Source organism: Mustela nigripes, chromosome 6, assembly GCF_022355385.1.
Source record: "Mustela nigripes isolate SB6536 chromosome 6, MUSNIG.SB6536, whole genome shotgun sequence".
Taxonomy (NCBI): Eukaryota; Metazoa; Chordata; class Mammalia; order Carnivora; family Mustelidae; genus Mustela; species Mustela nigripes.
In genome coordinates, this window is record NC_081562.1 from 87,897,445 (window position 1) to 87,925,344 (window position 27,900).

General features: G+C 48.1%; 3 protein-coding genes across 6 annotated transcripts; 2 read left to right on the forward strand and 1 right to left on the reverse strand.

Moving 5' to 3' along the window:
- The first annotated feature begins 983 nt into the window (after nucleotides 1-983).
- On the forward strand, nucleotides 984-4,553 carry PFDN5 (prefoldin subunit 5). Its single transcript, XM_059403236.1, has 6 exons — nucleotides 984-1,104; nucleotides 1,309-1,411; nucleotides 1,702-1,733; nucleotides 2,672-2,746; nucleotides 2,864-2,969; nucleotides 4,347-4,553. Exons 1-6 carry the CDS (start codon nucleotides 1,033-1,035, stop codon nucleotides 4,421-4,423), a joined length of 465 nt encoding a protein of 154 aa, XP_059259219.1. The 5' UTR covers nucleotides 984-1,032; the 3' UTR covers nucleotides 4,424-4,553.
- Nucleotides 4,554-4,801: 248 nt separating this feature from the next.
- Nucleotides 4,802-11,457, forward strand: MYG1 (MYG1 exonuclease). Its single transcript, XM_059403235.1, has 7 exons — nucleotides 4,802-5,060; nucleotides 5,203-5,315; nucleotides 8,343-8,502; nucleotides 10,381-10,533; nucleotides 10,679-10,801; nucleotides 10,916-11,097; nucleotides 11,241-11,457. The coding sequence occupies exons 1-7, from the start codon at nucleotides 4,839-4,841 to the stop codon at nucleotides 11,437-11,439; spliced, it is 1,152 nt and encodes a 383-aa protein (XP_059259218.1). The 5' UTR covers nucleotides 4,802-4,838; the 3' UTR covers nucleotides 11,440-11,457.
- A 277-nt stretch (nucleotides 11,458-11,734) lies between these two features.
- AAAS (aladin WD repeat nucleoporin) lies at nucleotides 11,735-26,098 on the reverse strand. Of its 4 annotated transcripts, none has more exons than XM_059403233.1 (16): nucleotides 26,000-26,098; nucleotides 25,046-25,173; nucleotides 21,885-21,940; nucleotides 21,477-21,568; nucleotides 21,233-21,279; nucleotides 20,903-21,001; nucleotides 20,479-20,622; nucleotides 13,938-14,058; nucleotides 13,472-13,596; nucleotides 13,214-13,274; nucleotides 12,990-13,080; nucleotides 12,706-12,799; nucleotides 12,530-12,597; nucleotides 12,310-12,391; nucleotides 12,123-12,207; nucleotides 11,735-11,988 (listed from the first exon to the last, which is right to left on the reverse strand). In XM_059403233.1, exons 3-16 carry the CDS (start codon nucleotides 21,931-21,933, stop codon nucleotides 11,764-11,766), a joined length of 1,383 nt encoding a protein of 460 aa, XP_059259216.1. In that variant the 5' UTR covers nucleotides 21,934-21,940; nucleotides 25,046-25,173; nucleotides 26,000-26,098; the 3' UTR covers nucleotides 11,735-11,763. The 4 variants fall into 4 exon arrangements, with proteins under 4 accessions (XP_059259216.1, XP_059259214.1, XP_059259215.1 ...); XM_059403231.1 differs by having other exon boundaries at nucleotides 25,838-26,075; XM_059403232.1 differs by lacking the exon at nucleotides 26,000-26,098 and adding an exon at nucleotides 25,693-25,814.
- Nucleotides 26,099-27,900: the final 1,802 nt, after the last annotated feature.

Below are 27,900 nucleotides of genomic sequence, written 5' to 3' on the forward strand. Positions count from 1 at the left end.
TCATCTGAGAACATCTGAAGACAATTATTGCCTCCTTCCACTATGTGGTACTATAAAGTGGTGAGAAGAGCTTGCAGAGTTCAAGTGCTCTCTCTAATAAAATATTTTTTTTAACTTTTTTTTTTTTTTTGAAATTTTATTTATTTATTTGATACAGATCACAGGTAGAGAGGCAGGCTGGGGTCGGCGGGGGCGGAGGGGGGGGCAACTCCCGCTGAGCAGAGAGCCCGATGCGATGCGGGGCTCCCAGAACCCTGAGATCATGACCTGAGCCAAAGGCAGAGGCTTAACCCACTGAGCCACACAGGCACCCCTCTCTAATAAAATCTAAAAAAAAAAAAAAAAAAAAAAAAAAAAAGGCCACTGTTCTCTCCCCATATATGCCTGTTAAACTCCTCAGGGTCGTGAACTTTAGCAGCAGATTCTGTTGTTTATGTATGGTTTTTCTCTCCCCAACCAGACTGTTAAATTCCTTGGAAGCACATTATCTTACACTCTCGTGTTATCCCTCACATCTAACACACGGTAAAACAGTTTTGATTAATAAGCCTTGTGTCGTACTTGGCTGATAACGTGACTCCTTATCGTTCTCTCCACCACCAGACTTTTCCGCTGTGTGATCCCAAAGCACCACGTTAACGATGCTACGGACCCGTGAATTTCACAGGCTTTTTCCTTGCCTGTGATTCATTAGGATTATACCATCCGCACAGGGTAGCATACATCACTTTGCAATATTGTGGTTATGAACTGGGTATTTCTAAGATTTTTAAGTTCCCTGAGGGTAGGAGTCCTGTTTGCTCCAATTTGACTATGGTAGGTGTGGGAGGTTTTGTAAAAATAATGTACTGCTTTCGCCAAAACAATGTAAGTCTCCTAAAAGCTCCAGCTCTACCTTCCCTTCCCGGGCGGGGGAACCATAGAGACGTCCGGCGCAGCGAGACCTCCTGGCTCAGCCATTGAGATGCGCAGAGGGCGGCTAGAGCGTTGCTCGTCGAGCCAGCTTCCGCTCCGTTAGTCCTCCTTCCCAACATGGCGCAGTCAGTTAACATCAGCGAGCTGAACCTGCCGCAGCTAGAAATGCTCAAGAACCAGCTGGACCAGGTGGGGACGGGCGGCAGAGACACCCCATTCCCGACTCACATGTCTCCCGCCCACGCGTCCTCCCTCGCCTCCCATTCCTCCCCTCTTTGGGAGGCTTCCCCTCTCCTCCGAAACTCCCATCCTATCCCAGGACCGGCCCCCTCCCCGGCAGTGCCTCCCTCTCTCTCCAGCCCCGACACTGACCCTATTTTCCGTCCTCTGTAGGAGGTGGAGTTCCTGTCCACGTCTATTGCCCAGCTCAAGGTGGTACAGACCAAGTATGTGGAAGCCAAGGACTGTCTGAACGTGCTGAACAAGAACAACGAGGGTATGGGGTAGGCGCGTGAAGGCAACCTGGGGGATGTGGTGAGCCGGCTACTCTCGTCCAGACTTCTAATCCAATTGCCCTTACCTGAGATGAGAAACCAAACCTTTACATATTGTCTACCGCTACATGAGCCCTTTCATGTTGTCCATCTAGAGTTGAAATGTACAAGACATTCCTCTGCTCTTGTCCCCTGTTTCCGTTCTTAAGATCTCTCTTACTATCTCTGCCATATTGGAACTCCCTTTAACGTCTTAACCTTCCCCAGATGTTTGTCTTAATTGCTTTCACAGGGAAAGAATTACTCGTCCCACTGACGAGTTCTGTATCCTTTCCACAGAAACTGCTACGCTGCTCTCTCCTTTTCTCTCTCATCCTTTTCCTGGGAGTGGGGAAGGATGGGATTACTTTTGATTACTACAGAGTGTCCCCATGATTCTGAGAATACTCTTATATACTCTTTGTACCTCTCCCTGTCTGGGGCCAACATGCAGCTAATGCCTTGTGAGCACAAAGCGATATGTAGAATTGAGGTGTGATTATTTCCCTTTGCGGTTTGGGAATATTCTCTAATACAAAGACAAAACAGGTGGGTTTAGACTTTTACTAATAACTTAGAAGACCTAAACGATGGAAGAATAGTAAGATACAGAAACAAGGGGGCTCTGTTTATGAATCTTCAGTTTTGGCTTAAATGTAACACTTATTTCTAAACTATTGTTCCCAAGAAGCCTGGATTTTGGCTACCCGTTCAATGTTTCACTTGAATAAGTTATTGCCTTAGGGCATCTGTAGGCTGTAGTCTGAGAGCTGACAGGCTGAAAAAGAAATACAGAAGTAGGGTAGTAGGGGTTGGCCAAATAGTGGGCATTAAATTCATCAGGAATTAGCTAGTGATTTCGTGATTGGGGATGTTGATGGAAAGTGAAGCCAGGTGTTCACTTTTACTACTCTACAGCAGTGGGAAAATATCATTGTATTTAGTCCTTCTGGAGGGGCTCGTGGGAAAAACTGTAAGAACTGCTTGGAGGATGGGAGATGAGATCAGAGCAAGAGAGTGTTCTGGCATATTGCCATTGTCTCCATAAGGAGCCAACTTCTCTGTCCTTTCCCATTTAGAGTGTACAGGTATGGTTCAAAGGCCTCCAGATTCTTCAGTCCTTGTGAGTTGTAGGTTTTTAGAAAAGAAAGCCAAGCAGGCTAGCTGACAGGGAATCATGACACTCCTGCTGGGCTAGTTTTCCCTTAATCCTTGCTTCTCAGATGTATGTCCCCGGGAAGCTACATGATGTGGAACATGTACTCATCGATGTGGGAACAGGCTACTATGTAGAAAAGGTGAGTGGAAAGCAACCACGTGGATGCCCATCTGAGCAGGGAAAGGAAGTTTAGGGGAAGACCTAGAGTGCAGCATAGGGTCTCCTCTTAGCTCTTCATTTACCTCTGACTTTTCAGACAGCTGACGATGCCAAGGACTTTTTCAAGAGAAAGATAGACTTCCTTACCAAGCAAATGGAGAAAATCCAGCCAGCTCTGCAGGAGAAGCATGCCATGAAACAGGGTAAGGTTGGTCTAGGGCTCCTCTTCACCCTTTCTACTTCCATGATAAAGAACATGGAGTCCAGTATCAACTGAGGGTGTCCTCTTTGCTAGATTGAAATCATGTGTTTCTCTTTGGTGTCTAGATGGATTCTCTAGATTCTGTGCATTACATACCCAGTATTTGTAGATTGCTGGGTTGGGTGCTTGAGAAATTTAGAGGATGGAAATAATCTTTGTTCTTGGGGTGTCCTATCTAAATGGGGATGGAATGGGGGAGATGATATATGTAAATGAACACAGAAGAAAGAAATACAACCCTAAGTACTAGTCATTGTGGCCCTGGCTACACATGAGAATAACCAGAAGGTTTAAAAAGGAAGCCCGAGTCCAATCCAAACCAATTAAATCAACTTGGGGATGGGGGTGGGGAAATTCCAGGGGGTCAGTGTTTTTTTTTTTTTTCAAAACTCCCCAGGTAGGGGCGCCTGGGTGGCTCAGTGGGTTAAAGCCTCTGCCTTCGGCTCAGGTCATAATCCCAGGATTCTGGGATCGAGTCCCACATCGGGCTCTCTGCTCAGCAGGGAGCCTGCTTCCTCCTCTCTCTCTGCCTGACTCTCTGCCTACTTGTGATCTCTGTCAAATAAATAAATAAAATCTTAAAAAAAAAAACAAAAACTCCCCAGGTAACGGTGCCTGGGTGACTTAGTGGGTTGGGCCTGTGCCTTCAGCTCAGGTCATGATCCCAGGGTCCTGGGATAGAGCCCCACTGCCCACCCCCCACTCCCCTCACCCCGCCTACCTCTCTGCCTACGTGTGATCTCTGTCAAACAAAATATTTAGGAAAACAAAAACAAAAAACCTCCCCAGGCCTTTCTGTTACATAGTCAGGATTGAGATCACTGTTCTGAAGGCAAAAATCTATCTACAGTTATGTTTGACACATTTAATACTGTATTTTGTTCATTTTTATGTCTAAGTGGTTATCATATTTCCTGACACTTTCACACTATCATATTTCATGACACACTTCCTGTGTGTGCATGTGAGTGTGTCCCACAGTGGATCAGTGTTAAAAGTTCTGGTTTTGTTTTGTCTTTTAATTATTTCAGAGTTAGAGTGCATGAGCAGGGTGGGGGGAGGGGCAGAGGAAAAGAGAATCTCAAGCCGAATGGGGAGCCCAAGGTGGGGCCCCATTTCAAGACTCTGAGATCACGACCAATCTGTGCCTAAACCGAGCCCGAAGCTCAACCGACTACACCACCTAGACGCCCCCACTGTGTTAAAAGTTTTAACTGTCCTTGGTTGTCTACCTGTCTTTAAATGTTTTTTCACATTTCCTGAATTGGGTTCTCCCCCAAGCTCCAGACCAGGATCTGACTCTTCTTTTTTCCCACAGCTGTCATGGAGATGATGAGCCAGAAGATTCAGCAGCTCACAGCCCTGGGGGCAACTCAGGCTACTGCCAAGGCCTGAGAGCTTATTTCAGAAATGGGGCAGAGGGACCCTGCTTCGGGAGTTTGGGACTTTGTGGGCGTGGCTTCCTGAGGCCCGGGAAGAGACCGGTCTCGTGTTTCATGCTAATAAATGTGCCAGCTGGGCAGAATGTTGGTCTTTTCTTGCATTAAGCAAAGGACTGGTGAGGTGGGAGGGCGGTGGTGGAGATGTTGTGCCCCTCCCCAGAGCCTGCTCAGTAGGGGTGATGCCTTGCTGAACCTGGAGGCTCCACTCTGGGCCTTTGGAAGAGCTGGAGCAAGCCGGCGGAGCGCTCTCCTCCGCCTGCCGGTTGCCATGGGAACGGCCGCCTGACGGAAGTGAGGCTGCGCGGGTGCTTCCTCTTCCGGGTCGACGACCCACCTTACCCCCCCCCCCCCCCAACCTGGGAGGCTGCATGGTCCGGCGCTTCTCGCGCGTTCTTCTACCGCTGCTGCTGCGGCTGCCGCCACCTCCGCGGGCCCGGCCGGGTGTGACGGTCAGCCTGGAGTCCGCCCCGCCATCCAAGCGACCCCGCGGCAGCCTTATGGCGCCTCCCCGAATCGGAACGCACAACGGCACTTTCCACTGCGATGAGGCCCTGGCGTGCGCATTGCTGCGCCTCCTGCCCGAGTACAGAGTACGATCCGGTCCAGGGAAACTGACCCCGGGGCCCGGGCTGGCCGCATCTGAGCACCCCTCCGTACACTCCCCTGGAAACCTAACGTTCATTCTCTGTCTGCACGACCCTGGCCGTCCCCTCAATCCTGTGTCCCCTACAGGATGCAGAGATTGTGCGGACCCGGGACCCCGAAAAATTGGCTTCTTGTGACATCGTGGTGGATGTGGGTGGCGAATACGATCCTCAGAGACACCGGTATGACCATCACCAGAGGTGAGTTCTCGTATAGCATTTCTTTAGCTCCTTTGACTTCAACGGTCCTCTGTGCTCCAAGGCAGCCATCCACTGCGGAGGTCCGTGCCCGCTAAGGGGACCCGCCTCCTCCTTGAAAACCAAGTCCTGAGTCCCATGGGACTGCATCCTGCCAGCTCTCCCCCTGCTCTGCGTCCATCCATCTGACCTTGGGCCTCCCTGGCTTCCAGGCGGTCCTCACAAGCCTCCCTGCTGGCCGTGCGCCTTCCTTGGCTCAGTCAAGCTTTTCTCCCACTAGCACTGTCCTCACCCCAGTTAGTACCCCAGCTCAGATTAGTCCTTTCATGTGCCCTTGCTGCCCCACTTCAGACTGCTGGGCTCACATGGCGACGGTGCTTGGTGACCACTCAGATGTACGTGGTCTTCTACTTCATTTATACTGCTAGGTGGGAAATCTTTCTTTTCCAAGGGTGGCCCATTATCCACGGTACCATTTCAGCCCTCTTCCTCTCGCCTCAGGCCCCTGCCACATGAAACTCCCTCAGTAAGTGACCCTGCAAGCTCCTCTTGAAAGGAACGAGCCTTTCCTGCGTGCATATCCTCAGATTGCCATTCCCAAGCACCCTCAGCTTCCTCCCTCCAGTTCAGGAAACATTGTTCCCTTCTGTTCACCCCTTTTGAGGTCTGTTACTGTCTCCTCTGGGGGTTCACACCACCGTTCTTCCCCAGTGTTTGCTTTTCTTTCTTTTCTTTCTGATTTTATGTATTTATTTGAGAGAGAGAGAAAGAGCTTGAGTAGTAGGAGAGGGAGAAGCAGGCTCCCTGCTCAGCGAGCTAAATTCCAGGAGCAGAAGGCTGACACAACCCACTGACCCACCCAGCCGCCTCCTTCACACACCTTCCTATTGTTTCTACTGGAAATCTAAGGGATGAATAACAAAACCCTCCCTCATACACACCACACTGATTAAAGTGGTGATCTCATAGAGAGTATGAAGATGTTTTATTTTAATTCTTCTTAAGTACTTTCCTCCCTTTCCCTCTTTTTCTTAAGTGTACATATGATGTTCTTAAATGATACTGTGGGGGAACCCTCCTGGTATTTATAGCCTCATATCTTACCCTCCCTTCTCAGCCTCTCTTCAAAAACAGAGCTGACCCTGATTCCACATCCCCTCCAGTTCATCCCATTCATTCATTCAGCTGGTCCTCTCCCAATCTCTCCACTGGAAATGCTCATGGAAAGGGCTCCAGTGACCTCAGCACCAAACTCAGATGGCTGGCAGAGGGTCTCACATTAATGGACCACTTTGTGGCACGTAACAATATTGACTGATTCCTTTTTCCTGATGATTTTATATACGTTTTTGAACTGTGCAGTATTTGATACATAATGTATTTAACACTTTTGGAATATGAAACATGTAACAAACACCCCTAGGCCAATCTCCCAACCTCTGACTAGAACAATACTCTTACTTCTGTGTTGTACGCAAGCACTTCTTCCCTATCCCGGTTCCTTCTCCCCAGAAGTAAGCAGTATCCTTAATTCTGTGTTCTCATACCCATCCTGCTGTGTAGTTTAGCACATATGTCTTTTCCATCAACAATTTAGTTTAGCTGCTTTTAACTTTTTTCTGGGGGCTTACTGTGTATTAGTCTTTATATCTTGTGAGCATTTTATAAATATTTTTTGTAGCTACTCAGTACGTAATAACACCAAAGCAAAAAATAAGCTCTCTAGCTGATTCTGATAGACTGATATTTAGAAATTACAACTGTAGTTTCTCCTCTAAGAACTGTCATACCCTTTCCCTGTTCTTTGTGCCACTGTGAATTCAGATTTCTACTTTCCTCTCTCCCCTGCACCACTACAGGAGACCTTGCATTTGTTCTGCATGCTGACTGGCACAGTGCTCTCACATGAACTTGTCTGCTGGAAATCTTTCAGTGGCTCCCACTACCTACAAATAAAGTCCAAACTCCAAACTATGGTGGACAAGGCCTGCCATGATCTGGCCCTTGCTTACCCTTCTAGCTTTTTTTTTTTTTTTTTTTTTTGCTGCTTCTCACACTCAAACTGCCTTTCTTGCAGTTCCATGTAGAGACCTGACTTTTAGCCATTTTAAGAGATGTTATTCCATCTACCGGGAATGCCTTTTGTCCTTGACCTTTTGTCTGGCTGGCAAACACCTAATCCATCTTTTAGAAATGACCTGAAGTGTCTCCTCCCTCCTGTCCCCCTTTCTCTTGTTCATAACCTAGCTAGAACATTCACTTGGTTGTTCATGGGCTTGTCTACCTATAGTAGATGAACTTGAAGGCAGGGCCATTGTCTTAGGGTTTGATTTGGTTAAGATTTTTAAAATTTATTTAGGGGTGCCTGGGTGGCTCAGTGGGTTAAGCCGCTGCCTTTGGCTCAGGTCATGGTCTCAGGGTCCTGGGATCGAGTCCCGCATCAGGCTCCCTGCTCAACAGGGAGTCTGCTTCCCTCTCTCTCTCTCTGCCTGCCTCTCTGCCTACTTGTGATCTCTCTCTGTCAAATAAATAAAATCTTTAAAAAAAGGAAAGAAAGATTATTTATTTATTTATTTATTTATTTATTTATTTGATAGCACAAGCAGAGGGGAGCAGCAGGCAGAGGGAGGGGGGAGAAGCAGACTCCCCACTGAGCAGGGAGCCTGATGCGGGGCTCCATCCCGGGACCCTGGGATCATGACCTGAGCCAAAGGCAGACACTTAACCAACTGAGCCACCCAGGTGCCCCTATCTTAGGGGTTTTTTTTTTTAATCGCTAATGCCTAAAACACAAAGCCTGGCATGTAGTAAGCACTGAATTAACCATTGTCAAATGAAAGCATTAACAGAGACTCCAAGCTGAGGTCCATGTTGAACCCCAAGGAAAAGCTGAAGTCTCACAGCTGGGTACCCTCCTCCCCACTCCTGAGTGTTCTCCAGCCTCCACTCCCTCATGCCTGCATGTACATGCACACGCTGTGGGCTAACTGGGGCAGCTCTGCCTCAGCCCTACCTCCCTGTGCTCCTCAGATCTTTCACAGAGACCATGAGCTCCCTCTCTCCTGGAAAGCCGTGGCAGACCAAGCTGAGCAGTGCGGGACTCATCTATCTGCACTTCGGGCACAAGCTGCTGGCCCAGTTGCTGGGCACCAGTGAAGAGGACAGCATGGTGGGCACCATCTATGACAAGGTGGGGACCCAGGGGCAGAGATGACCCATAAGTGCGTTTCCACCACCTGGGAATGGAACTGAACGCAGGACTGGACCTCATATCAGGACTTCTGGCCCATTGCTGGCCCAGCACCTTCTCCTTCAGTCAGGCTCATCTTCTCACAGGGGATGGCTGATCTCTCTCACCTCTGTCCCAGGGTAGTTGTGAGAAGTGGGTGAGGTTCAGGGAAGGGCTTTGAAAACCGTAGAGTAGAGTTTCCTGGTCCTTTCCTTGACCTGACATGCATAAAAAACGATTATTGAGCAACGTGGTAATAGAGGAGGCTGCTTGTGTGGGAAAACACATAGCTTAGAGGTTCTGGGTGCCTGAAGATAGAGGGAAGCGTATCTGGGACACATGAATTGGGAAGATCAGCTGGGACAGGTTGGATTATGAAAATACCCTCAGGTTCTACCAGCATCCCCTGTGAGCAGCTCAGCACGCTCCTGCGAGGGAAGGAATGGGGCGAGTGGCTGTGGCACACATGTCAGGTCAGGGACTCAGGACACCTACCTGATCCTGCTCCTATGATGTTCACCAGTCAAGGTTCAGGTTCCGTCAACTCTGGTTTTTGCAGAAGCCACTGAGTTCGGTTCTGTCTTAGCTTGCCTATCTTCTGCCCCTATGACATGGCATTAGTACGATCCAGAGAAGTGATGAAATACGAATGGTTGAATTGGAGCGTTTGGAATACTGTTATTAGACTGCCTAGATCCATTTCCCCATCTGCTAAGGGGCTTCCTTTTTTCTTTTTTTTTTAGACTTTCACTTTTTGAGAGAGAGTACATGAATGGGGGGAGCAGCAGAGGAAGAGGGAGAAGCAGACTCCCTGCTAAGCAGGGAAGCCAATGTAAGGCTCAATCTCAGGCATGACCTGAGCTGAAGGCAGGCACTTAACCCACTTAAAGGGTGGACTGAGCCACCCCTGCCCCCTGCTGAGGGGCTTCTAAGCAACTGAAGTAAATTATACCGAGTTTCAGTTGAACATCTGTGGTTGGGGTCCACACCAAGAGAGGCTGAGCATAAAGGAGTTTCTTTTTCAGCTCTCCCCCAGAGGAGCATTCCACTGCATACCACAGATGTGTTGATGTTGTAAGCCTATGTGCAGAGCAGTTTTGCTGTAAGCATTGATATTATACCATACCGGTTCTGCCCCTAGCCTTTTTAAGATTTGTCAGAGAGAGAGGGAGGCAGGCTCCTCGCTGAGCAGGGAGCCTAATGAATCAGGGATCCCAGGACCCTGGGATCATGACCTGAGCCAAAGGCAGAGGCCCAACTGACAGAACTACCCAGACGTCCATGCCCCCAGACTCTTGAGACACTGTCCTACCCTTCCTGTGACCTCAGAAGATGCAGCACCTGTTCCCACCACAGGGCACATCATGGGCTTCCTTGGGACCACATCCCAGCTCTGGTGTCTCGTCCAGCACTCACTCTCCCACCTCCCATGTTTTGCCAGACCCTTGAGTACCTCATTTACCAGGACACTGAATAGCCATCCCAGCCTACCTGGAAACTTACCCTCTCTCAGCGCCGGGATCCACCCCCAGAGGCCCTCGTGAATTTGAGACCTTCCTTATTCTGAAGTCCGAAACCCCGCCTCACACACTGCTGGCCTTGACTCAGGCTTTGTGCAGTAGCGGAGGGGGCTCTGGGTTAGAAGTCAGGTGATCTGAATGCCTGCCCCAGCATAATCAGATCCAACCTGAAGCCGCTGAGCTCCCTGGTTCCACCTTTCTTCACCCAGTGAATGTTGGGAGACCCTCACAGGCCTCTTATGGAAATTAAATTAGTGAAATCTGTAAAACTTTATGTAAATGGAATCCTCAAGATCATTTACTCCTGATGCTGCCCTAGATGTATGAGAACTTCGTGGAGGAGGTGGATGCGGTGGACAATGGGATCTCGCAGTGGGAAGAGGGAGAGCCCAGGTATGTGCTGACTACCACACTGAGTGCCAGGGTTGCTCGACTTAATCCGACCTGGAACCAGCCTGACCAAGACACTGAGGTAAGGAGAGCCCCCAAGGAAGACCATGAGGCGTGTAAAACCATCGGGGGAGGAAATGAGAGTGGTTGCCTCCTCCAATTCTAGTGAAGTCAAAAGTTGGGGCCAGTACCATGGTTCTGATACCCACCATTCCCTCAATTCCCAGGCCGGGTTCAAGCGCGCCATGGACCTAGTCCGAGAGGAGTTTCTGCAGAGACTAGACTTCTACCAACACAGCTGGCTGCCAGCCCGGGCCTTGGTGGAAGAAGCCCTGGCCCGGCGATTCCAGGTACAGGCCTGGGAGGAGGCACTGTGGTTTGTCGTTTAGGGACTGCTGGCGGGCTGCTGGTCAGCAGGGGCTCCTGCTTCCACCCCACACCTCCCAGCCCTGCCTCCCTTCCAGGTGGACCCAAGTGGGGAGATAGTAGAACTGGCAAAAGGTGGATGCCCCTGGAAGGAGCACCTCTACCACCTGGAATCTGGGCTGTCCCCACCGGGCACCATCGCCTTTGTTATCTACACTGACCAGGCTGGACAGTGGCGGATACAGTGTGTGCCCAAGGAGCCCCATTCATTCCAGAGCCGGTAAGGCCCTAGAGGACCATCCTCAGACCTTCGGGCCTGTTTCAGCCCTATCAGAGGGGGCCGCTCACCTTGGCTTCTTCTGTGCTCTGCTCCTCAAGACCTCCATTTGCTCCCAGCAGCTTCCTCTTTCTGTTCACTCATAGGCTGCCCCTGCCAGAGCCATGGCGGGGTCTTCGGGATGAGGCCCTGGACCAGGTCAGTGGGATTCCTGGCTGCATCTTTGTCCACACCAGCGGATTCATTGGTGGGCACCACACCCGAGAAGGTGCCTTGAGCATGGCTCGGGCCACCCTGGCCCAGCGCCCGGTACCTAAACCTCCCACAAATTCCCTAGACCAATAAAACATCCTCTATCTCGTACTGACCAAGTCTTCACCCCATTTTTGTCCTGCACCATTCTGGGAACTTGCTGAAACTTGGGGAAAGTGAAATGTCCATTATATGCCAAAGCCTGTGGTAGGTATTTTCTCAGCTTTGCTTTCCAACATCACCTGAAAACCACCCAGTTCCTAGGGTCAGATAAGTTGCCCAAATTCATAAAAAGTAACACAGCCCTATCTTAACCCAAAGTCCATGCCTTTTTTTTTCTTCACTAGACACTAGTGCAACTCCCTGGAGAAAAAGTCTTGTAACGGAGTGGAAAACAACAAAAGAGACTTTTTATTATTAGAAGTGGGAGTGAGGAGAGTGGGACTGGGCAGGCGGTGGCCCTGAGAGAGGGTCCCACGGGGCAGAGGTTGGGGATGTCTCAGTAAAGAGGGGCAAATCATGAGTAGAGCCTCCACCCCCAGCTGGGGGCTCCTGGGTTCGGCCAAGCACCGGGCTAAAACGTGGAAACTGGGCATTAACAAAGTACAGAGGGATGTGGGCAATTCGGCCAGTGGACCAGCACTGCAGAGAAGGAAAGAAAAATCAATCACAGCCAGAGCCTAGGCCCAAAGACCACATGGCAGGGCCATGCAGCAGCCACAGCGCTCAGTTCCTCCACCCTGCTCCCCAAAAGCCCAGCAGCCCTGCCTACTCACCACACTGAGCAGAGCCCCTTTGTTGAAGGAAGGATGGAAAGTGATGAGCTGTGCCTGGGCCCCTGGCTCCCCCTGGATAATGCCACTAGGGGGAGAAGGTGAGCAGGCAAATGGAGACAGGGCAAGTGAAGTAAGATGTGGGCTGGCTAATAGGGAGTTCGGACCTGATGGCCAATGTGGCACTTACCAAGGAAGCAGCTCAAACACGGGGCTGTTTCGAGTGCGAAAAAGGAGGATGACTGGTTTACCATCCTGGACCCGTGGATTTCCTATGAGAAATGGATGGGATAGGAAGGCACCCTGGAAGCAGAATCCCAAGGCAAGCAGAGAACTGTAGCCAGGACACGGAAACCCTCCATGAATGGGAAGAGGGCTGTGGCCTGAGCAAAGTCCTTCCCAACTCTTACCTTTCATGAGCACAGCTAGACGCTCCCCACTGGGGTCCCAGACCATGGAGTGAGCCTCTCCCCCAAGTCTACAAGTCAGAAGAGTTAGCTGGGAAACCTCAGCATGGTCCCTCCCACCTTTTCATAGCTTACCCACTCCCCCCAAATCCCCCCCCAGCCCCAGCCATTCAGCTCACCTTTCCTCTCCATCTGGTGTCTGTACTGTTGTCTCAGACAGATCAGCCACAATGGTGGCTGACTTGGCACCTCCAACGTGCCCCTTTCCCTCCCCTGCAAGAAGGGCAGAGGCTCTGAAGTACAGGAAGCGGGCCTCTCACTGGTCCTCTACCTCACATCCATTGTAAGCATCAACACCTCTCGATCTTCCCTTTATCCTTCAGAGTAGCCTATTCTGGAGGGTTCCTGCCTCCCTCTGACTACCCCAGATATTCTGCATCCTGAGTTGCTTCCCCTGACTCACCGCAACGTTCTGGGAATGATAAGGAATAAATGAGTGGTTCCCCCAATACAGTGAACAGCAGCCGGTTTCCATCTGGGCTCCAGCAGCCAGTCTGGGGTCAGGGAGCAAAAGGCAGGGGAACACTGGTCAGCAGGGGAATGCAGGAAGAAAAGCAGAGGATGTGGGGAGACCCGCTTGGGGCACCTGGGACCCGCCTCCCCAGCTGAGTCACGGTCTCCTCTCACCTGACACCGCCCCGATAGAGTAGGCCACCTCTCGCAAGTCCACATCTGGGCCTCCCAGACCCTATGCCGGAGAGAGGCAGGTCAAAACTCGGGACCTCTAGGTTCCAAAACCTGGTCTTCCCTCCCTTTGCCAGTCCCGGTGCCAGGTCAGAGAATGGGAACGGAACAGACGGTTCTGTCTGCTGAAGGTCCAGGAGCCAAGTGCCTTTCTCTAGGTCAGCCTTGCCCTCCCCCTCCCTCTGCCCTCCTCCCACTCACCGAAAGACAGCTGAAGGAGTGGTAGCCAGGACTTTGCTGCCATCTGGAGACCAGAGCAGATTGGTAACCCCACCTCCCCGAAACCAGGGAAGGGGAACACAGGTCTCTGTAGAGACATCCCATACCTAGGACAAAGGGGTCGGGAGTGAGAGAGGAAGCTCCAGCATCCCCATCCTATCACACAGGCTGCCTTTACAGTACAAAGACACAAAAAGGAGATGAAGCAGGAGAGGGACTGTTAAAAAAGGAATAGGTTTATATGTACAGTGACAGCAAGCAGGATTTTACATCTGAGGAATCTGAATGGTACTGCTCCTTCCCTGAGTTAAGTTTAACACTAACACTAAATGGACAATTAGTTCTCTCCACCCCACAGGGTATCTTCCACCCCCAGGTAAAGAATGCTCTTGCCTCAAGTCTGAGGAGGAGCTGAGATGACCACAAGAGGGGTTGGGCACCAACTCACCAGAATAGCAGCATCCACGGGTGATGCTGAGAGCAGCCGTCCCCCACTGGGCGCCCAGGCCAAGCTGGTGACAGGTGTGTGCCCAGGGTGAGACAGCACTTGGGCACAACCCGAGGAAGGTCTGCAGGTGGGAAACAGGGTATAAAGTCAGAAGGCAGCAAGAACACCCCCATGTCTCTGTTTCCTTACCTCCTGACAAAACCTCCATATCTCGATGACCCCTCAAATCCAGGTTAGGGGAAATGAGTAAAGGTCATGGAAGTTAAAGAGGGGGGGGGGAGGAAGAAAGGGCACAATCACCACCATTAGGTCCATAGATGAAAATGAGTACAAGGGAGGAAGCTTCCACTGTAGGCCTCAAGGAGACACACACTTCCGACCAGCAAGGCTAGATGGTGCCGAGCCAGGGAGAAGTCCCACTCTGCCCCAGACCAGAGCCCTCTCCCCGAAGGACCCTCCAGCCTGGGGTCTGGGACCCTCTGTGATGTTATCTCAGGGTTCCAATCTCTTTTCCAGAGTTATCTGCTTTTCTGCAGAACTCACCCTGTGCTGCAAACCCTATCTTTCTATTTCCCTGTCCGAATTACTCTCTCTCCCTCTGCATGGTTTTCTGCTTGTCACAAAGATGCAGCATGAGGATCGTCGTCCACCACAAGGTTTGCGAACTTCTGACAGCACCCATGTCTCCGTCAGTGCTGTACCCCCAGGGCCACGTCCTTGGCCTGCCAGGTACACGCCACTGCCTGAATGAAGGCCATCCTCTTCCTTTTCCACCGAACAGTAAGTACCTCTAGTGCCAACAGGAGCTCAGACTGCTGATCTACAACTTTTTCTTGAACTTGACAATAAATCATAGTTCTCTTTTGAGGTCCGTTCACAGAGATCCAGCTCATTGTTTTCAGTGGCTGCCCTGTCTCCACGCCCCTGAACTGATTAACCTGAACTAATTCAGCGTGCCTCCACAGATGGACATTTCAGCTATTTGCAATGTTTTATTGTTTCAAACAATGCTGCAGGAAATACTCTATATCCTTATGTATTCGTGTTACTATGTGTTCAGAACTTGGGGGTATAAAAGGCTTGCACTTTTATTCTTTTAAAGATTTTATTTATTTGTGAGAGAGAGCACATGCATGAGAAGGGGGAGCAGCAGACAGAGGGAGAAGCAGGCTCCTTGCAGGGAACCCAATGCAGGACTCCAATGCAGGACTCCATTCCAGGACGCTGGGATCACGGCCCCAAGCCTAAAGCAGATGCTTGGCCAACTAAGCCACCCATGCGTCCGTAGGCTTGCACTTTTAAAAACATATATATGCCAACAACAAATTATTTTCTGACAAGTTTGTATCACAATACAGTCTTCTCACCAAGAAAAAAAGCACCCACTTTCCTGGTCTTGCTAGTACTGGATATTATCAAACATTATAATTTTGGGGCACCTGGGTAGCTCGACCCACTGAGCCACTGCCTTCAGCTTGGGTCATGGTCTCCGGGTCCTGGGATCGAGCCCCATATTGGGCTCTTTGCTCAGCGGGGAACCTGCTTCTCTCTCTCTCTCTGCCTGCCTCTCTGCCTACTTGTGATCTTTCTCTGTCAAATAAATAAAATCTTAAAAAAAATTTTTTTTAAGTAATAAAAAGAACCATTAAAATTTTAATAATAGCATTCTGAATGACTAAAAATTATTATGTATTTTCTTTTTTTGTTGTTAAGAATTTATTTATTTATTTGTTTGTTTATTTATTTATTTGAGATAGAACAAGAGTGAGAACACAAGCAGGGGGAGCAGCAGGCAGAGGGAGAAGCAGGTTCTCCAGCAAGCAGGAAGCCCAACAAGGGGCCCGATCCCAGGACTTTAGGATCATGACCTGAGCTGAAGGCAGCTTCTTACTCAACTGAGCCACCCAGGCACTCCAATATTATGTATTTAAAAAAAAAAAAAAAAAAAAAAATTCTGTATTTTCTTCTAGTCCTTTTATTTTTACCTTTAGTTCTTTTGTCTGCTTGCAATTTATTTGTATTGAAAAAGTGTGAAGCAAGGACTACCTTTATTATTTCCTAAATGGACAGCCAATTATCCCAACCTTTATTATTTCCTAAATGGATAGCCAATTATCCCAACACTACTAAAAGTTTTTAAAAAATCTAAACTTGGGGCGCCTGGGTGGCTCAGTGGGTTAAGCCACTGCCTTCGGCTCAGGTCATGATCCAAGGGTCCTGGGATCAAGTCCAGCCAGAGATCTGGCTCTCTGCTCAGCAGGGAGCCTGCTTCCCTCTCTTTCTCTCTGCCTGCCTCTCTGCTTACTTGTGATTTCTCTCTGTCAAGTAGATAAATAAAATCTTTAAAAAAAAAAAATCTAAACTTCATTGCAATGAAAAAGCCACATTTCTCATATATTAAATTCTCATATATTCTTAGATCTGTTCCTGAATGTTACACAGCTATGCTGATCTGTTTGTCTATCCTCATGCCAATTACTTTGCATTACTGTAACTTCCTAAGATATTTAATACTTGGTAGGGCAAATCTCCCCCTTATATTCTTCCTATTCAAAATTCTCTTGGCAATTGTTCCATATTTACTCTTTAATAAAAACTCTGATTATCATTTTGCCCAGTTCAGAAAACAAAACGCAGCAAAATTCTGGTTCCCAGTCCACTTAATTGGACATTTCTAGGATGATACACCTTCCTGTCCAGGCATACAGTGTATCTCTCCATTTAGTCAGCTCTTGCTTAATGTTCTTCCACAACTTCCTCCAAATGTCTAGTAGGTTAAATAAATTTAACGATTCATTCCCAGTGATTTTGGTAACTGCACACATTGTAAACAGAATATTTTTTCCATTTCAAGTTCTCAGTGATGACTGTAGGTATAAAAGGAAAATATTACACTTTTGGTTTCCTGGATCTAGTCACCTTACTACATTTAATTAGATCAAATAGGATTTCTTAGCGGAGTCACTTGTTTTATCTAGATATGAAATCATATCTTCAAAGAAGAATAATTTTCCCTTTGTTTTCAAGACTTCACCTTTTTTCTTGTCTGACTGCACTCACTAGAATCTCCAAAAATAATGTTGATTAATAACAGTGATAATGGCAAAAAAATAAAAAATAAAAAAACAGTGATAACGGCTGGCTCAGTAGGTAGATCATGCAATACTTGATCTTGGGGTTGTGAGTTCAAGTCCTGTATTGAACACAAGATTACTTAAAAAAATAAAATCTTTTTTTTTTAAGATTTTATTTATTTATTTGACAGATACAAATCACAAGTAGGCAGAGAAGCAGGCAGAGAGAGAGAGAGAGAGAAGGAAGCAGGCTCCCTGCTGAGCAGAGAGCCCAATGTGGGGCTGGATCCCTGAACCCTGGAATCACGGCCTGAGTCAAAGGCAGAGGCTTTAACCCATTGAGCCACCCAGGCGCCCCTAAAAAAATAAAATCTTAAATAAAAATAAAAAGAGGGGGGTGCCTGGGTGGCTCAGTGGGTTAAGCCTCTGCCTTCAGCTCGGGTCTGATCCCCTGCATCAGGCTCTCTCCTCCATGGGGAGCCTGCTTCCTCCTCTCTGCCTGCCTACTTGTGATCTCTCTGTCAAATAAATAAATAAAATCTTTAAATAGTAAATAAATAAATAAAATAAAAAGGGAGCGCCTAGGTAGCTCAGTCATTAAGCATCTGCCTTCCTCTAGGGTATGATCCCAGGGTCCTGGGATCCAGCCCTGTGTCAGGGTCCCTACTCAGCAGGAGGCCTGCTTCTCCCTCTCCCACTCCCCCTGCCTGTGTTACCTCTCTCGCTGTGTCTGTCAAACAAATAATGAAAATCTTTTAGAAATATAAATACAAATAGGGGTACCTGGGTGGCTCAGTGTGGTTAAGCCTCTGCCTTAGGCTCAGATCATGATGCCAGGGTCCCAAGATTGAGCCACGCATCAGGTTCCCTGCTCAGCGGGGAGTCTGCTTTCCCCTCTCCCTCTGCTGCTCCCCCTGCTTGTGTTCTCTCTCTCTGTCAAATAAATAAATAAAATATTTAAAAATAAAATACTGTCTTTCTGATACTACTTATTGCCAGGTTTAGGTTTTAGGGTTGAGCTTTATAAAAATAAACCGGGATGCATTCTGGGACAGGAGGAGGACATCAATGGAAAAACTGGTGAATAAGGCGCCTGGGTGGCTCAGTGGGTTAAAGCCTCTGCCTTCAGCTCAGGTCATGATCCCAGGGTCCTGGGATCGAGCCCCAAATAGAGCTCTCTGCTCCGCAGGGAGCCTGCTTCCTCCCCTCTCTCTCTGCTTGCCTCTCTGCCTACTTGTGATCTCTGTCAAATAAATAAATAAAATCTTTAAAAAAAGAAAAAAGAAAAACTGGTGAAATCTGAAGAAGTCTGAGTTTAGTTAAGAATGTATAAACATCAGTTTCTTAGTGTTGACAACTGTCACGTGGTAACATAAGATGTTAACAGTGCGTGAAACGGGTGCCTAGGTGGCTCAGCTGGTTAAGTATCTGCCTTCAGCTCAGGTCATGACCCCAGGATCCTGGGATTGAGTACTGCATCAGGCTCTGGGCTCAGTGGGAGTCTGCTTTTCCCTCTCCCTCTGCCCCTGGGTTCATGTGCCCGCCTGCTCTCACTCTCTTGTTCACGCTCTCTCAAGTGAATGTATTTTTAAAAATCTAAAAAAAAAAAAAATGGTGAAACTGGGTGATGGATATTCAAAACTCTCTGTACTATCTTTGCAGCTATTCAAAAAATCTAAAATTATGCCAATATAAATTTTATTAAAAGAAAAAAAAACAGGAGCATGATTTCCAAAAATTTCTAAGTTTTCCTGTGATCTGGTCTAATTCAAATAACGTGGAGGGGAGCCTGGATCACTCGGTCAGTAGAGCATGTGACTATAATCTCAGGGGTCATGAGTTCAAGCCCCACTATGGGCTGGGCATGGAGCCTACTTCAAAAACAAACAAACAGAGATGCCTGGGTAGCTCGGTCAGTTAAGAATCTACCTTTGGCTCAGGTCATGATCCCAGGGTCCTGGGATCAATTCCCGCATTGGGCTCCCTGCTCAGAAGGGAGCCTTCTTCTCCCTCTACTCCCTCTTCTTGTGCTCTCTCGGACACAAAAATTAATAAAATCTTAAAAAATAAAAAACACACACATACAACATGGAGGTTATCTTTTCTTTGAAATCAGATAGAACCATGTATGCATGGCATTTTATTTTATTTTTTTAGTGACAGAGCTCATCTGTTTTAATTTCTTACACAATCCACTCTGGTTACAAATTTTGGTAGAGAATCAAATATTTACTTTAGGGCACCTGGGTGGCTCAGTTGGTGGTAACCTGCCTTCCGATCAGGTCATGATCCTGAAGCCCGGGACTGAGTCCCACAACAGGCTCCCTGCTCCCCGGGGAGTCTCCTTCTCCTTCTGACCCTCCCCACTCTTTTGCACTTTCTCTCTCTGTCTCATTCTCTAAAATAAATAAAATCCTTTAAAAAAATTTTCCTTTAGATTTTCAATGTGATGGTCTAACTTATACGTGATATTTTGTAATAATTCTTCTAATTTCTTCCATATCTTCCATATTCCTTGCCATTCTTAAAAATACTGTACTCTGATTTTCTCTTTTACCCTAATAAGGCTGGCCATAAGGTTTTCTTCTTTACTCATAATTTAAAGGACCAGTTTCTGGGGTGCCTGGGTGGCTAAGTCATGAGTTCTGCCTTCAGCTTGGGTCATGGTCCTGGGGTCCTTGGATCGAGCCCCATGTCAGACTCCCTTTTCAGTGAAGAGCCTGCTTCTCCCACTCCCTCTCCCCCTGCTTGTATTCCCTCTCTCGCTATCTCTCCCAATGGATAAAATCTTTAAAAAATAAAATAAAATAAAAATAAAGGACCAGGGGTGCCTGGGTGGCTCAGTGGGTTAAGCTTCTGCCTTCAGCTCAGGTCATGGTCCCAGGGTCTTGGGATCGAGCCCCGCATTGGGCTCTCTGCTCGGCAGAGAGCCTGCTTCCCCCTCTCTCTCTGCCTGCCTCTCTGCCTACTTGTGATCTCTCTCACTCTGTCAAATAAATAAATAAAATCTTTAAAAATAATAAATAGTAAAGGACCAGTTTCTGATTTAATATTTACTTAGTTCTCATGAGGATTCTTTTTCCAATTTCCTTGATTTCAACTTATGCCTATATAAATTCCCACCCCTACTGCCTTTAAACCTACATCTGACAGTCCTCTGAAAAAAGCAGTCTTTCTACTCCATGACCATATATATATATATATATATATATATATATATATATACACACACACACATATATATATATATATACACACACTCCCCACAATTCCAGAAGCTCCTAGTTCTATCCCTTCCTCTAGAGTCCAGCATTCTCAGCAGCTCAACACTGACTGTAGGTCTGCTTCTCCCACCGCCCTGGAAAGTGCTTTGAAGATAAAGAACTTCCAGACCTCCTCACCACCCCTCACTGCTAATATGGGCGCAAGCCTCCGGCCAAGGGAAGACAGAGGCTGCTAGGACTCACCGGGTAGACAGAGAGGTGGGGTCCAGGGTCCAGATGAGAATGCAGGTCTGGCAGGCCACAGCCAGGACAGAGGCACTAAGGGGCTTCCAGGCCAGGGCTGCCACGTTTCGCTGCAGCCGGTGCTTCAGGGACGGGACTGTAGTGCTGTGGTGAAAGTTACGGGACTGAGTCAAAGCAGGAACACTACAGCTCAGGGAACCAGAGTTCAGTTGAGGAGGGAAAGGCAAGAGAAGGAAGCTGACCACCCAGAGCACAGGGGTATCGTGGGACAGAAGGATAAGATAAAGATTAGATCTGTAAACAGGAAACATTATAGAGTTCAGGCCCAGGAACCTACAGGAGCCCTGGAACCAAGGTTGGAGAGGAAGGAGACTGACTTACGGAGACCGAAGAGTTGGAGCCCACCCAGTAGGAGTCCACGTACCTGCTGGCATTATACACACGGATCGAGTCATCTAGCAGGGCCACTGCGAACTTGTTGGTGTGAGGATGCCAGGCAAAGACCCGCAAGCAGCAGCTGGACCTGGGCCAGAGAAAGCATGAGGGGCCTGAACCCATCCCCCAGCCCAGAGGCTCAGATTCCCTTTCACGTGAGGACATTACTATTTTTCACCTTTTTGTGGGGGGGTGGAATAAGAATGTGGGTAATAGGAAAGGGGTGGAAGGGGTGTGTGGCTTGACTTCCCTCTCCCACTGAGAAGTTCCAAGGTTCAGGATTTCTTTCCCACAAAAGCCTCAGAGCTTGTACACTCACCAGTTTGTGACTTGGGCAAATTCAGCAATCAGATCTTCACTCCTAAGCTATGAGAACAAAGTGGACAGAGGATGCTCTGGGACAAAAGAAGCTTATTCCCTTGACTTCCCACAGGAGAGCTGGACTATTCCCACCCTCTGCAGTCTTTCTTCCCACCCCACCCTGAACTTAAGGGATGGAAAATGGAAGAGGGCAGGAATAGGGGAGCAGCAGCCAAACAGCCAGGGGAAGAAGCCCGACTTACCGACAGATGGGGGAACAGGGACCCGTGGAGGGAGGAGGCCCATCGACAGAGTGCCAGGGCCCAGCTGGACGCTGTCTTCACCCACTCAAACACTGTGGGGTTGAGGAAGCAGCTCTGATTAAACCATTCACAGGACTGTCATTGGGCACCCTTGGATAAGGAATGAGCAAGGAAAGGACAAGCATTCCCCAGGGTCTTCCACCCAACCCATACTTGGGACACCCACTCAGGATATGTGACATAGGCAGAGAGGAGAAAAGAAGACGGCACCAGAATAGACAACCGGGACAGGAAAAAGAATGCTAAAGGGAAGGGGACTGGACCAAGAGGTATTGGGATGGACTGGGAAGAATATGAGAGGAGATGCCAACCATAAAACCAGAGAAGTCAGGAGGGAAAAGTATTTACCTTCCTCCTCTGAGTTCGCAATTTCATTCAGCACCCCAAAAAGGCCCATATCACGCCTGAGGAGAGGAAGCTGGGAGTCAGATTACTCTGACCCCTTTGGTCTCCCTCTACAAGTTATACTTACTAAAAATAAGAGCACTTAGGGGTGCCTGGCTGGCTCAGTTGGTGGAGTGAGTCTCTTAACCTCTGGGTTCTGAGTTCAGGCCCCACAGTGGGTGTAGAGATCACTTAAAAATAAAAAATTCAGGGACACCTGGGTGGCTCAGTCAATTAAGCAGCTGCCTTTGGCTTGAGTCATGATCCCAGCGTCCTGGAATCGAGACCCACATCAGGCTCCTTGCTCAGCGGGAAGCCTGCTTCTCCCTCTGCCTCTGCCTGCCACTCTGCCTGTGCTCTCTCTTCCTCTCTCTCTCTGAAAAATAAATTAATAAATAAAATCTTTAAAAAAAAATAAGTGAATAAAATCTTTGGGGTGCCTGGGTGGCTCAGCTTGTTAACTACCTGACTCTTGATTTCAGTTCAGGTCTTGATCTCAGGGTCGTGAGTTCAAGCCCCTTAAATGGGCTCCATGCTGGCTATGAAGCCTTCTTAAAATAATACAACATAACAAAAGTCTTAAAAAAGGTGGGGGGGCTCAGTGGGTTAAGTCTCTGCCTTCAACTCAGGTCATGATCCCCGGGTCCTGGGATCCAGCCTCGCATCAGGCTCTCTGCTCAGCAGGGAGCCTGCTTCCCCCTCTCTCTCTGCCTACTCGTGATCTCTCTCTGTCAAATAAATAAATAAAAATCTTTGAAAATAAAAAAAAAAAATTTAAAAAAAGAAGCACTCACATTTAATGAGTGCCAAGTATGTGCCATGCAATTTATTTATTATCCTTTCATTTACTTATCACACGAATCTGAATGGCATTCTGCTCATTTTACCAACAAGGCAACTAGCCTCAGAGATCTTTCAGGGCTTGGTGAGCAGGTCAGGAGATGAAGGCCTGCCCTAAGACCATGAATGGAAAGCCACTGGAAGATTTTTGTTTTTTTTTCAAGTAATCTCTACACCCAACATGGGTTCAAACTCATGACCGAGATCAACAGTCATGCTGTACTGATTGAGCCAGCCTGGTGCCCCACCATGGAATGATTTTAAGCAGAGGAATAAACTGACCACACCAGTATTTTAAATATTTATTTATTTGAGGGAGAAAGAGAGCGAGAGAAGCAAGCAAGCACGGGCATGTGTGTTGCCAGTTGGGGGAGGGACAGAAAGAGAAAACCTTCAAGCAGACTCTCCACTGACCACAGAGCCTGAAGCGAACTCCATCTCATGACCTGAGCAGAAACCCAGAGTTGGACACTCAACCAACTGAGCCACCCAGGCGTGCCCCCACACCCCACACACACATTGGCATTTTAGAATGATCAATCTGGCTACAAATTAGAGGGGCACAAAAATGGAGAGGAGAAGATGGGTTAAGAGGCTACTTCAGGATCTGGGAAAAAGGCCAAAGTGCCCTGAACCAACAGGGCTGGAGAAAGCAGACAGATTTGAGAGGCTGAAGAAGTAGAATGAATGGGGCACCTGGGTGGCTCAGTGGGTTAAGCCGCTGCCTTCGGCTCAGGTCATGATCTCAGGGTCCTGGGATCCAGTCCCGAATTGGGCTCTCTACTCGGCAGGGAGTCTGCTTCTCTCTCTCTCTCTCTCTCTCTCTCTGCCTTCCTCTCTGTCTACTTGTGATCTCTCTCTGTCAAATAAATAAATAAATAAAATCTTAAAAAAAAAAGTAGGATGAACAGAATTTGAGGGCTAACTAGACATTAGTAAGAGTAACACCAAGGGAAATGCCTACATAATAATTACAGAAGCTAATACTGCCCATGGTTTGCCAAGGCCGGGCTAGAAGTTTTGCACGTATTATCTAAACCAGCCGCTATCACAACCCTACAAAATAGCTATTGTTAACAACCACATTTTTAGATCAGAGAAGAGAGGCATGAAGAGGTTGATATTATCAATATGACCTCAGTAGGAAGTAGCAGCATCAGGATTCAACCTGTCTGCCTCAGAGCCTACACTCAAGCCACCTGCTCCCAAATGAGTAGTAAGGCCATTCCTTGAGACAAACAACACAAGGTAGAAGCAGGTTTGGAAAGAAAAATGAAGACACTGGCTTTGAACATACTGAGTGAGTGAAAGCTTGAAGAAGAGCCAAGTGAGGGTACCTGGCAGACAAGGGAACACCCAGGTCTGAACTTTTGAGTCCAGCCCAGGAAACCACCCCTTCAGGGACATCAGAAAGAGGTGGGACAGAAAAGGCAGAGAACCAGCAGCTGAAGAGGTAGGCAGTGGGAAAGAGCCTGGGACTGAATAACCTATCAAACAATAAATGGCTGCTTAACTTCACTCACACAAAGATATCCAAATTAAATGGTACTATGATAACAAATTAAATGGTATTATGACAACAAATATCTAAATCTGGTAGCATGTGTGGGACTGTAAATATGTAGAATTTCAATGGAGGACTATTTGGCAACAGCTCACAAAATTACAAATGGACATACCCTTTGAAGCCTCCTACTAGATTTGTAGGAATTTATCCTACACGTGACAGTGATAATAACTAACCCTTGAAGGTCTTAATATGTGCCAGGCACTGTTCTCTGAGTGCTTTATATCCATTAATTCATGACATCATCACTACAACCTTGTAAAATCAGTCCTGTTTTACAGATGGGGAAAGTGAGGGACCAAGTGATTAAGTAACTTTCCCAAGATCACACAGTTATAGAGTGACACAGCCAGGAATGGAATCCAGGCAGTACGGCTCCACTCCAAAACGTGCTAAATGAATGACCTAAATATGAGATTATTCACTGCAACATTATCCCTAACCTTGCTGAGCTTCAGGTAAAGGCTCAGAAAGTGCTAAAGACACGAAAAGGGGGTAGGGAGTAGGCTCACTTAAACCAGAAAGCAAGGCAAATCACTGGAGTTGAAATGAACTTCTGTCAACTTAGGTTTTCCAATAAGGACTGCTAATTTGTTATAATGAATGATATACAGGACTGAGCTAGACAGAGCCTGGGAGCCCAAGGCAGGGGGAAGGTGACCCCAGCTTCTCCAGGATCTGCAGACCATGGTCCAGGAGACCCTTTGCCACGTCTCACCATATGTTGATGCATCTCTTCCACACTTGCTCCCGGTGATGGATGAAGGCAGTTCTTGTGCCATGGTCCAGCCTCCCAGGGGTCTTCAGGGGATCCTTCGTCAGGTTCAGGACAGGAAGATTGATCCACTACAGGCCAGAAGTGAGAGGTGTGACAATCAATCAATCTCTTCCCCAGATCTCTGCTGAACTCCTTGCCATCTCCAAACCGCAGCTGGGCTAGGAATAAGAGGCTCCAGAGACCGGTTTCCCATCCCATAAACCTAATCCTTGTGGGAAAGCGAAACAGAGCTTAACTCCCTTATCTGTAAAACCGGCATAGTTCATACGGTTGCTGTGATTATTAGATCTTATAACATGTGTGAGGCACACCTGATTCAGTCTCTTTCTTACATAGCAAACGCTCAATAAATAGTTGTTTCTCTCCCTTTTCTTTCACAGGAACTCCGTGGTTAAAAAAAAAAAAAAAAAAACACTCCAGATTGTGCCTTCCCAGCTCTCCCAGATACTGTCCTCAACTTTTCAATAGTTCTCCTACACCCTCATATCCCTTGAATTCTCCCTTATTCTCTCCATTCCCTCTAGGGCCGCCCCACAGCTCCTCAACATCCCTCACCCTCCAATCCCAACCCTAAAATACATTCCAACCCTTCTAGTCTCAAGTCTGGGCCAGGCTGCTTCCTTGGCCAGGCGGAGAACCGCAACCCCCGCCCGGCTGCGGGGCCTCAGGTCCCCCATTTTCCCGGGCCCCGCCCCCATGCCTGTCGGTCCCCTCCCTCCTCGCTCCGGCCACCTGGCCCCGGAAGTCGGGAGGCGGACTCTCATAGCTATTGCCTGTCGCCAACTCGTTATTGTGCTCGTATAGGGTGACTTGACCCCTAGGCGGCGGCGGAGGGAACAATCCCAGGGAGCACATCTTGCCGGTCTCGAGGCCGTCTGGAATCGGTGAACTCACGGATCGCGCTTCCCTAACTCTTAGTTCCCGGGCTAGATTCGGATCCGTACGGGTAGCCGTGTGGGACAAACGGCGCTGCAAAATTCAACGGAAGTGAGGGGAAGAGTAACGCAGAACAGGAACGCGTGCGCAGTCCCGGGACAGACTTCCAGAGTGTCCTCGCGCGCCGCTTGGTGGCGGGAGGGGGAGCGGCGCGAGCTTGTCCGCGGAGTCAGCCCCTAGTTAAGGGTCAGAGTGGGTGGGTGGGTGTGTGTGTGTGGTGTCAGGGTGGGCGTATGGAGAGGGTCAGGGTGGGCGTGTGTGTGTGTTTTCCGTGAGACTGTGTGTGTGTGTGTGTGTGTTTTCCGTGAGACTGTGTGTGTGTGTGTTTTCCTTGAGACTGTGTGTGTGTGTTTTCCGTGAGACTGCTTCCCCCCCAATTCCGAATTCCGCAACACAGTTTCCCACTCACCCTCTAAATGCTTGGAAAGCCCCAAATTAGCCACGTTCAAGGAAGTATCTAATTAAACCCTCCCAGGACTGTGGATCATCTGGAGGAAAACTCGGACTGTCTGGGGCAGCTGGCTGGGAAGCTGAGGGAAAAGCCTCCGGGAGGAATAAAGTCAGGAGAGACCTTGGGAGTGAGAGGGATGTGCCAACCAAAACCTCAGGCCCCAGGGGTTACCAGTGGAGGGCGAGTGAGTTGGAAAACAGTGACGTTTCCTGAGCACCTATTATAAAGTACTTGTATAATCTGTTTTTTTCTTAAATATTTTACATATTTATTCACGAGAGACAGAGGGAGAAGCAGGCTCCCTTCTGAGCAAGGAGCTCTATGTGGGACTCCCATCCCAAGACCCTGGTATCAAGACCTGAGCAGAAGGCAGAGGCTTAACCCACTGAGCCACTCAGGCACCCCAAGGGTTTGTATAATCTTTACAACAACCCCATAAGGGGTGTACTGTTCTAGCACCATGAGGAGAGTGACACACAGAGATTATACCAAAACCAGGCATTCTGATTTAAGAATAAAAATGAGATTGGGGCTCTGGGCTGGCTCAGTCCGTGGAGCCTGCGACTCTTGATCTGGGAGTGCCAAGTTTCAGCCCCATGCTGGGTGTAGAGTTTACTTAAAAAATAAATAAAATATATTTTTTAGTAAAGAAGAAAAAGAGGGGCTCCCGTGTGGCTCAATCAGTTAATTGTCTGCCTTGGGCTCAGGTCATGATCCCAGAGTCCTGGGACCAGAGCCCCACCTCTGCCTCCCTGCCCAGCAGGGAGTCTGGTTGTCCCTCTCCTTCTGCCCCCACCTCTGGCTTGTGTTCATGCTCTGTCTCTCTCTTTTAAATATTAAAGAAGAAAAGTGAGATTGATTTTATTCTGATTCCAAAGGATGGAACTAGATTGCAGAATAGAGACTCCTCTTAAAGCTGTGTGATTTGGGAAAGTGTTTGAATTCTTCGGGCCTCAGCTTTGTCACTTTTGCAGTGTCCTAATTATTTCCCATGGTTGTTTTCCGTACTAAATAATGGAAATGAAGCCATTTAATAAATTTTAAGTACTAAACAGTTGATTAGCCCTAACTCTGCCATGAACTAAGTGACCTTGGGCTTTGGTTTGTTCATTTAATAAGGGTTGATGGGCAATTCAAACGATCACGCTCTGGGGACACAGAAATGTATAAAGCATAGTCCCCACTCCCAAGAGTTGCCCTAGTTGGAAAATCTAGGGGGCATTCTAAGTTTAGCATGCTTGGGCTCTGTCTGCTCTTCCTTTCTACATGAAAAGTTGCCCCCAAGAGAGTTACCCCAGGGTCAGAAAACAAGAAGACTTCTCTGCAAATGCCTTTAATACAGAGAAAACCATAGTTCTCCTCTACGCTAGTACTTCCCAAATGTTAGTGAACACAGACACACAGGAAT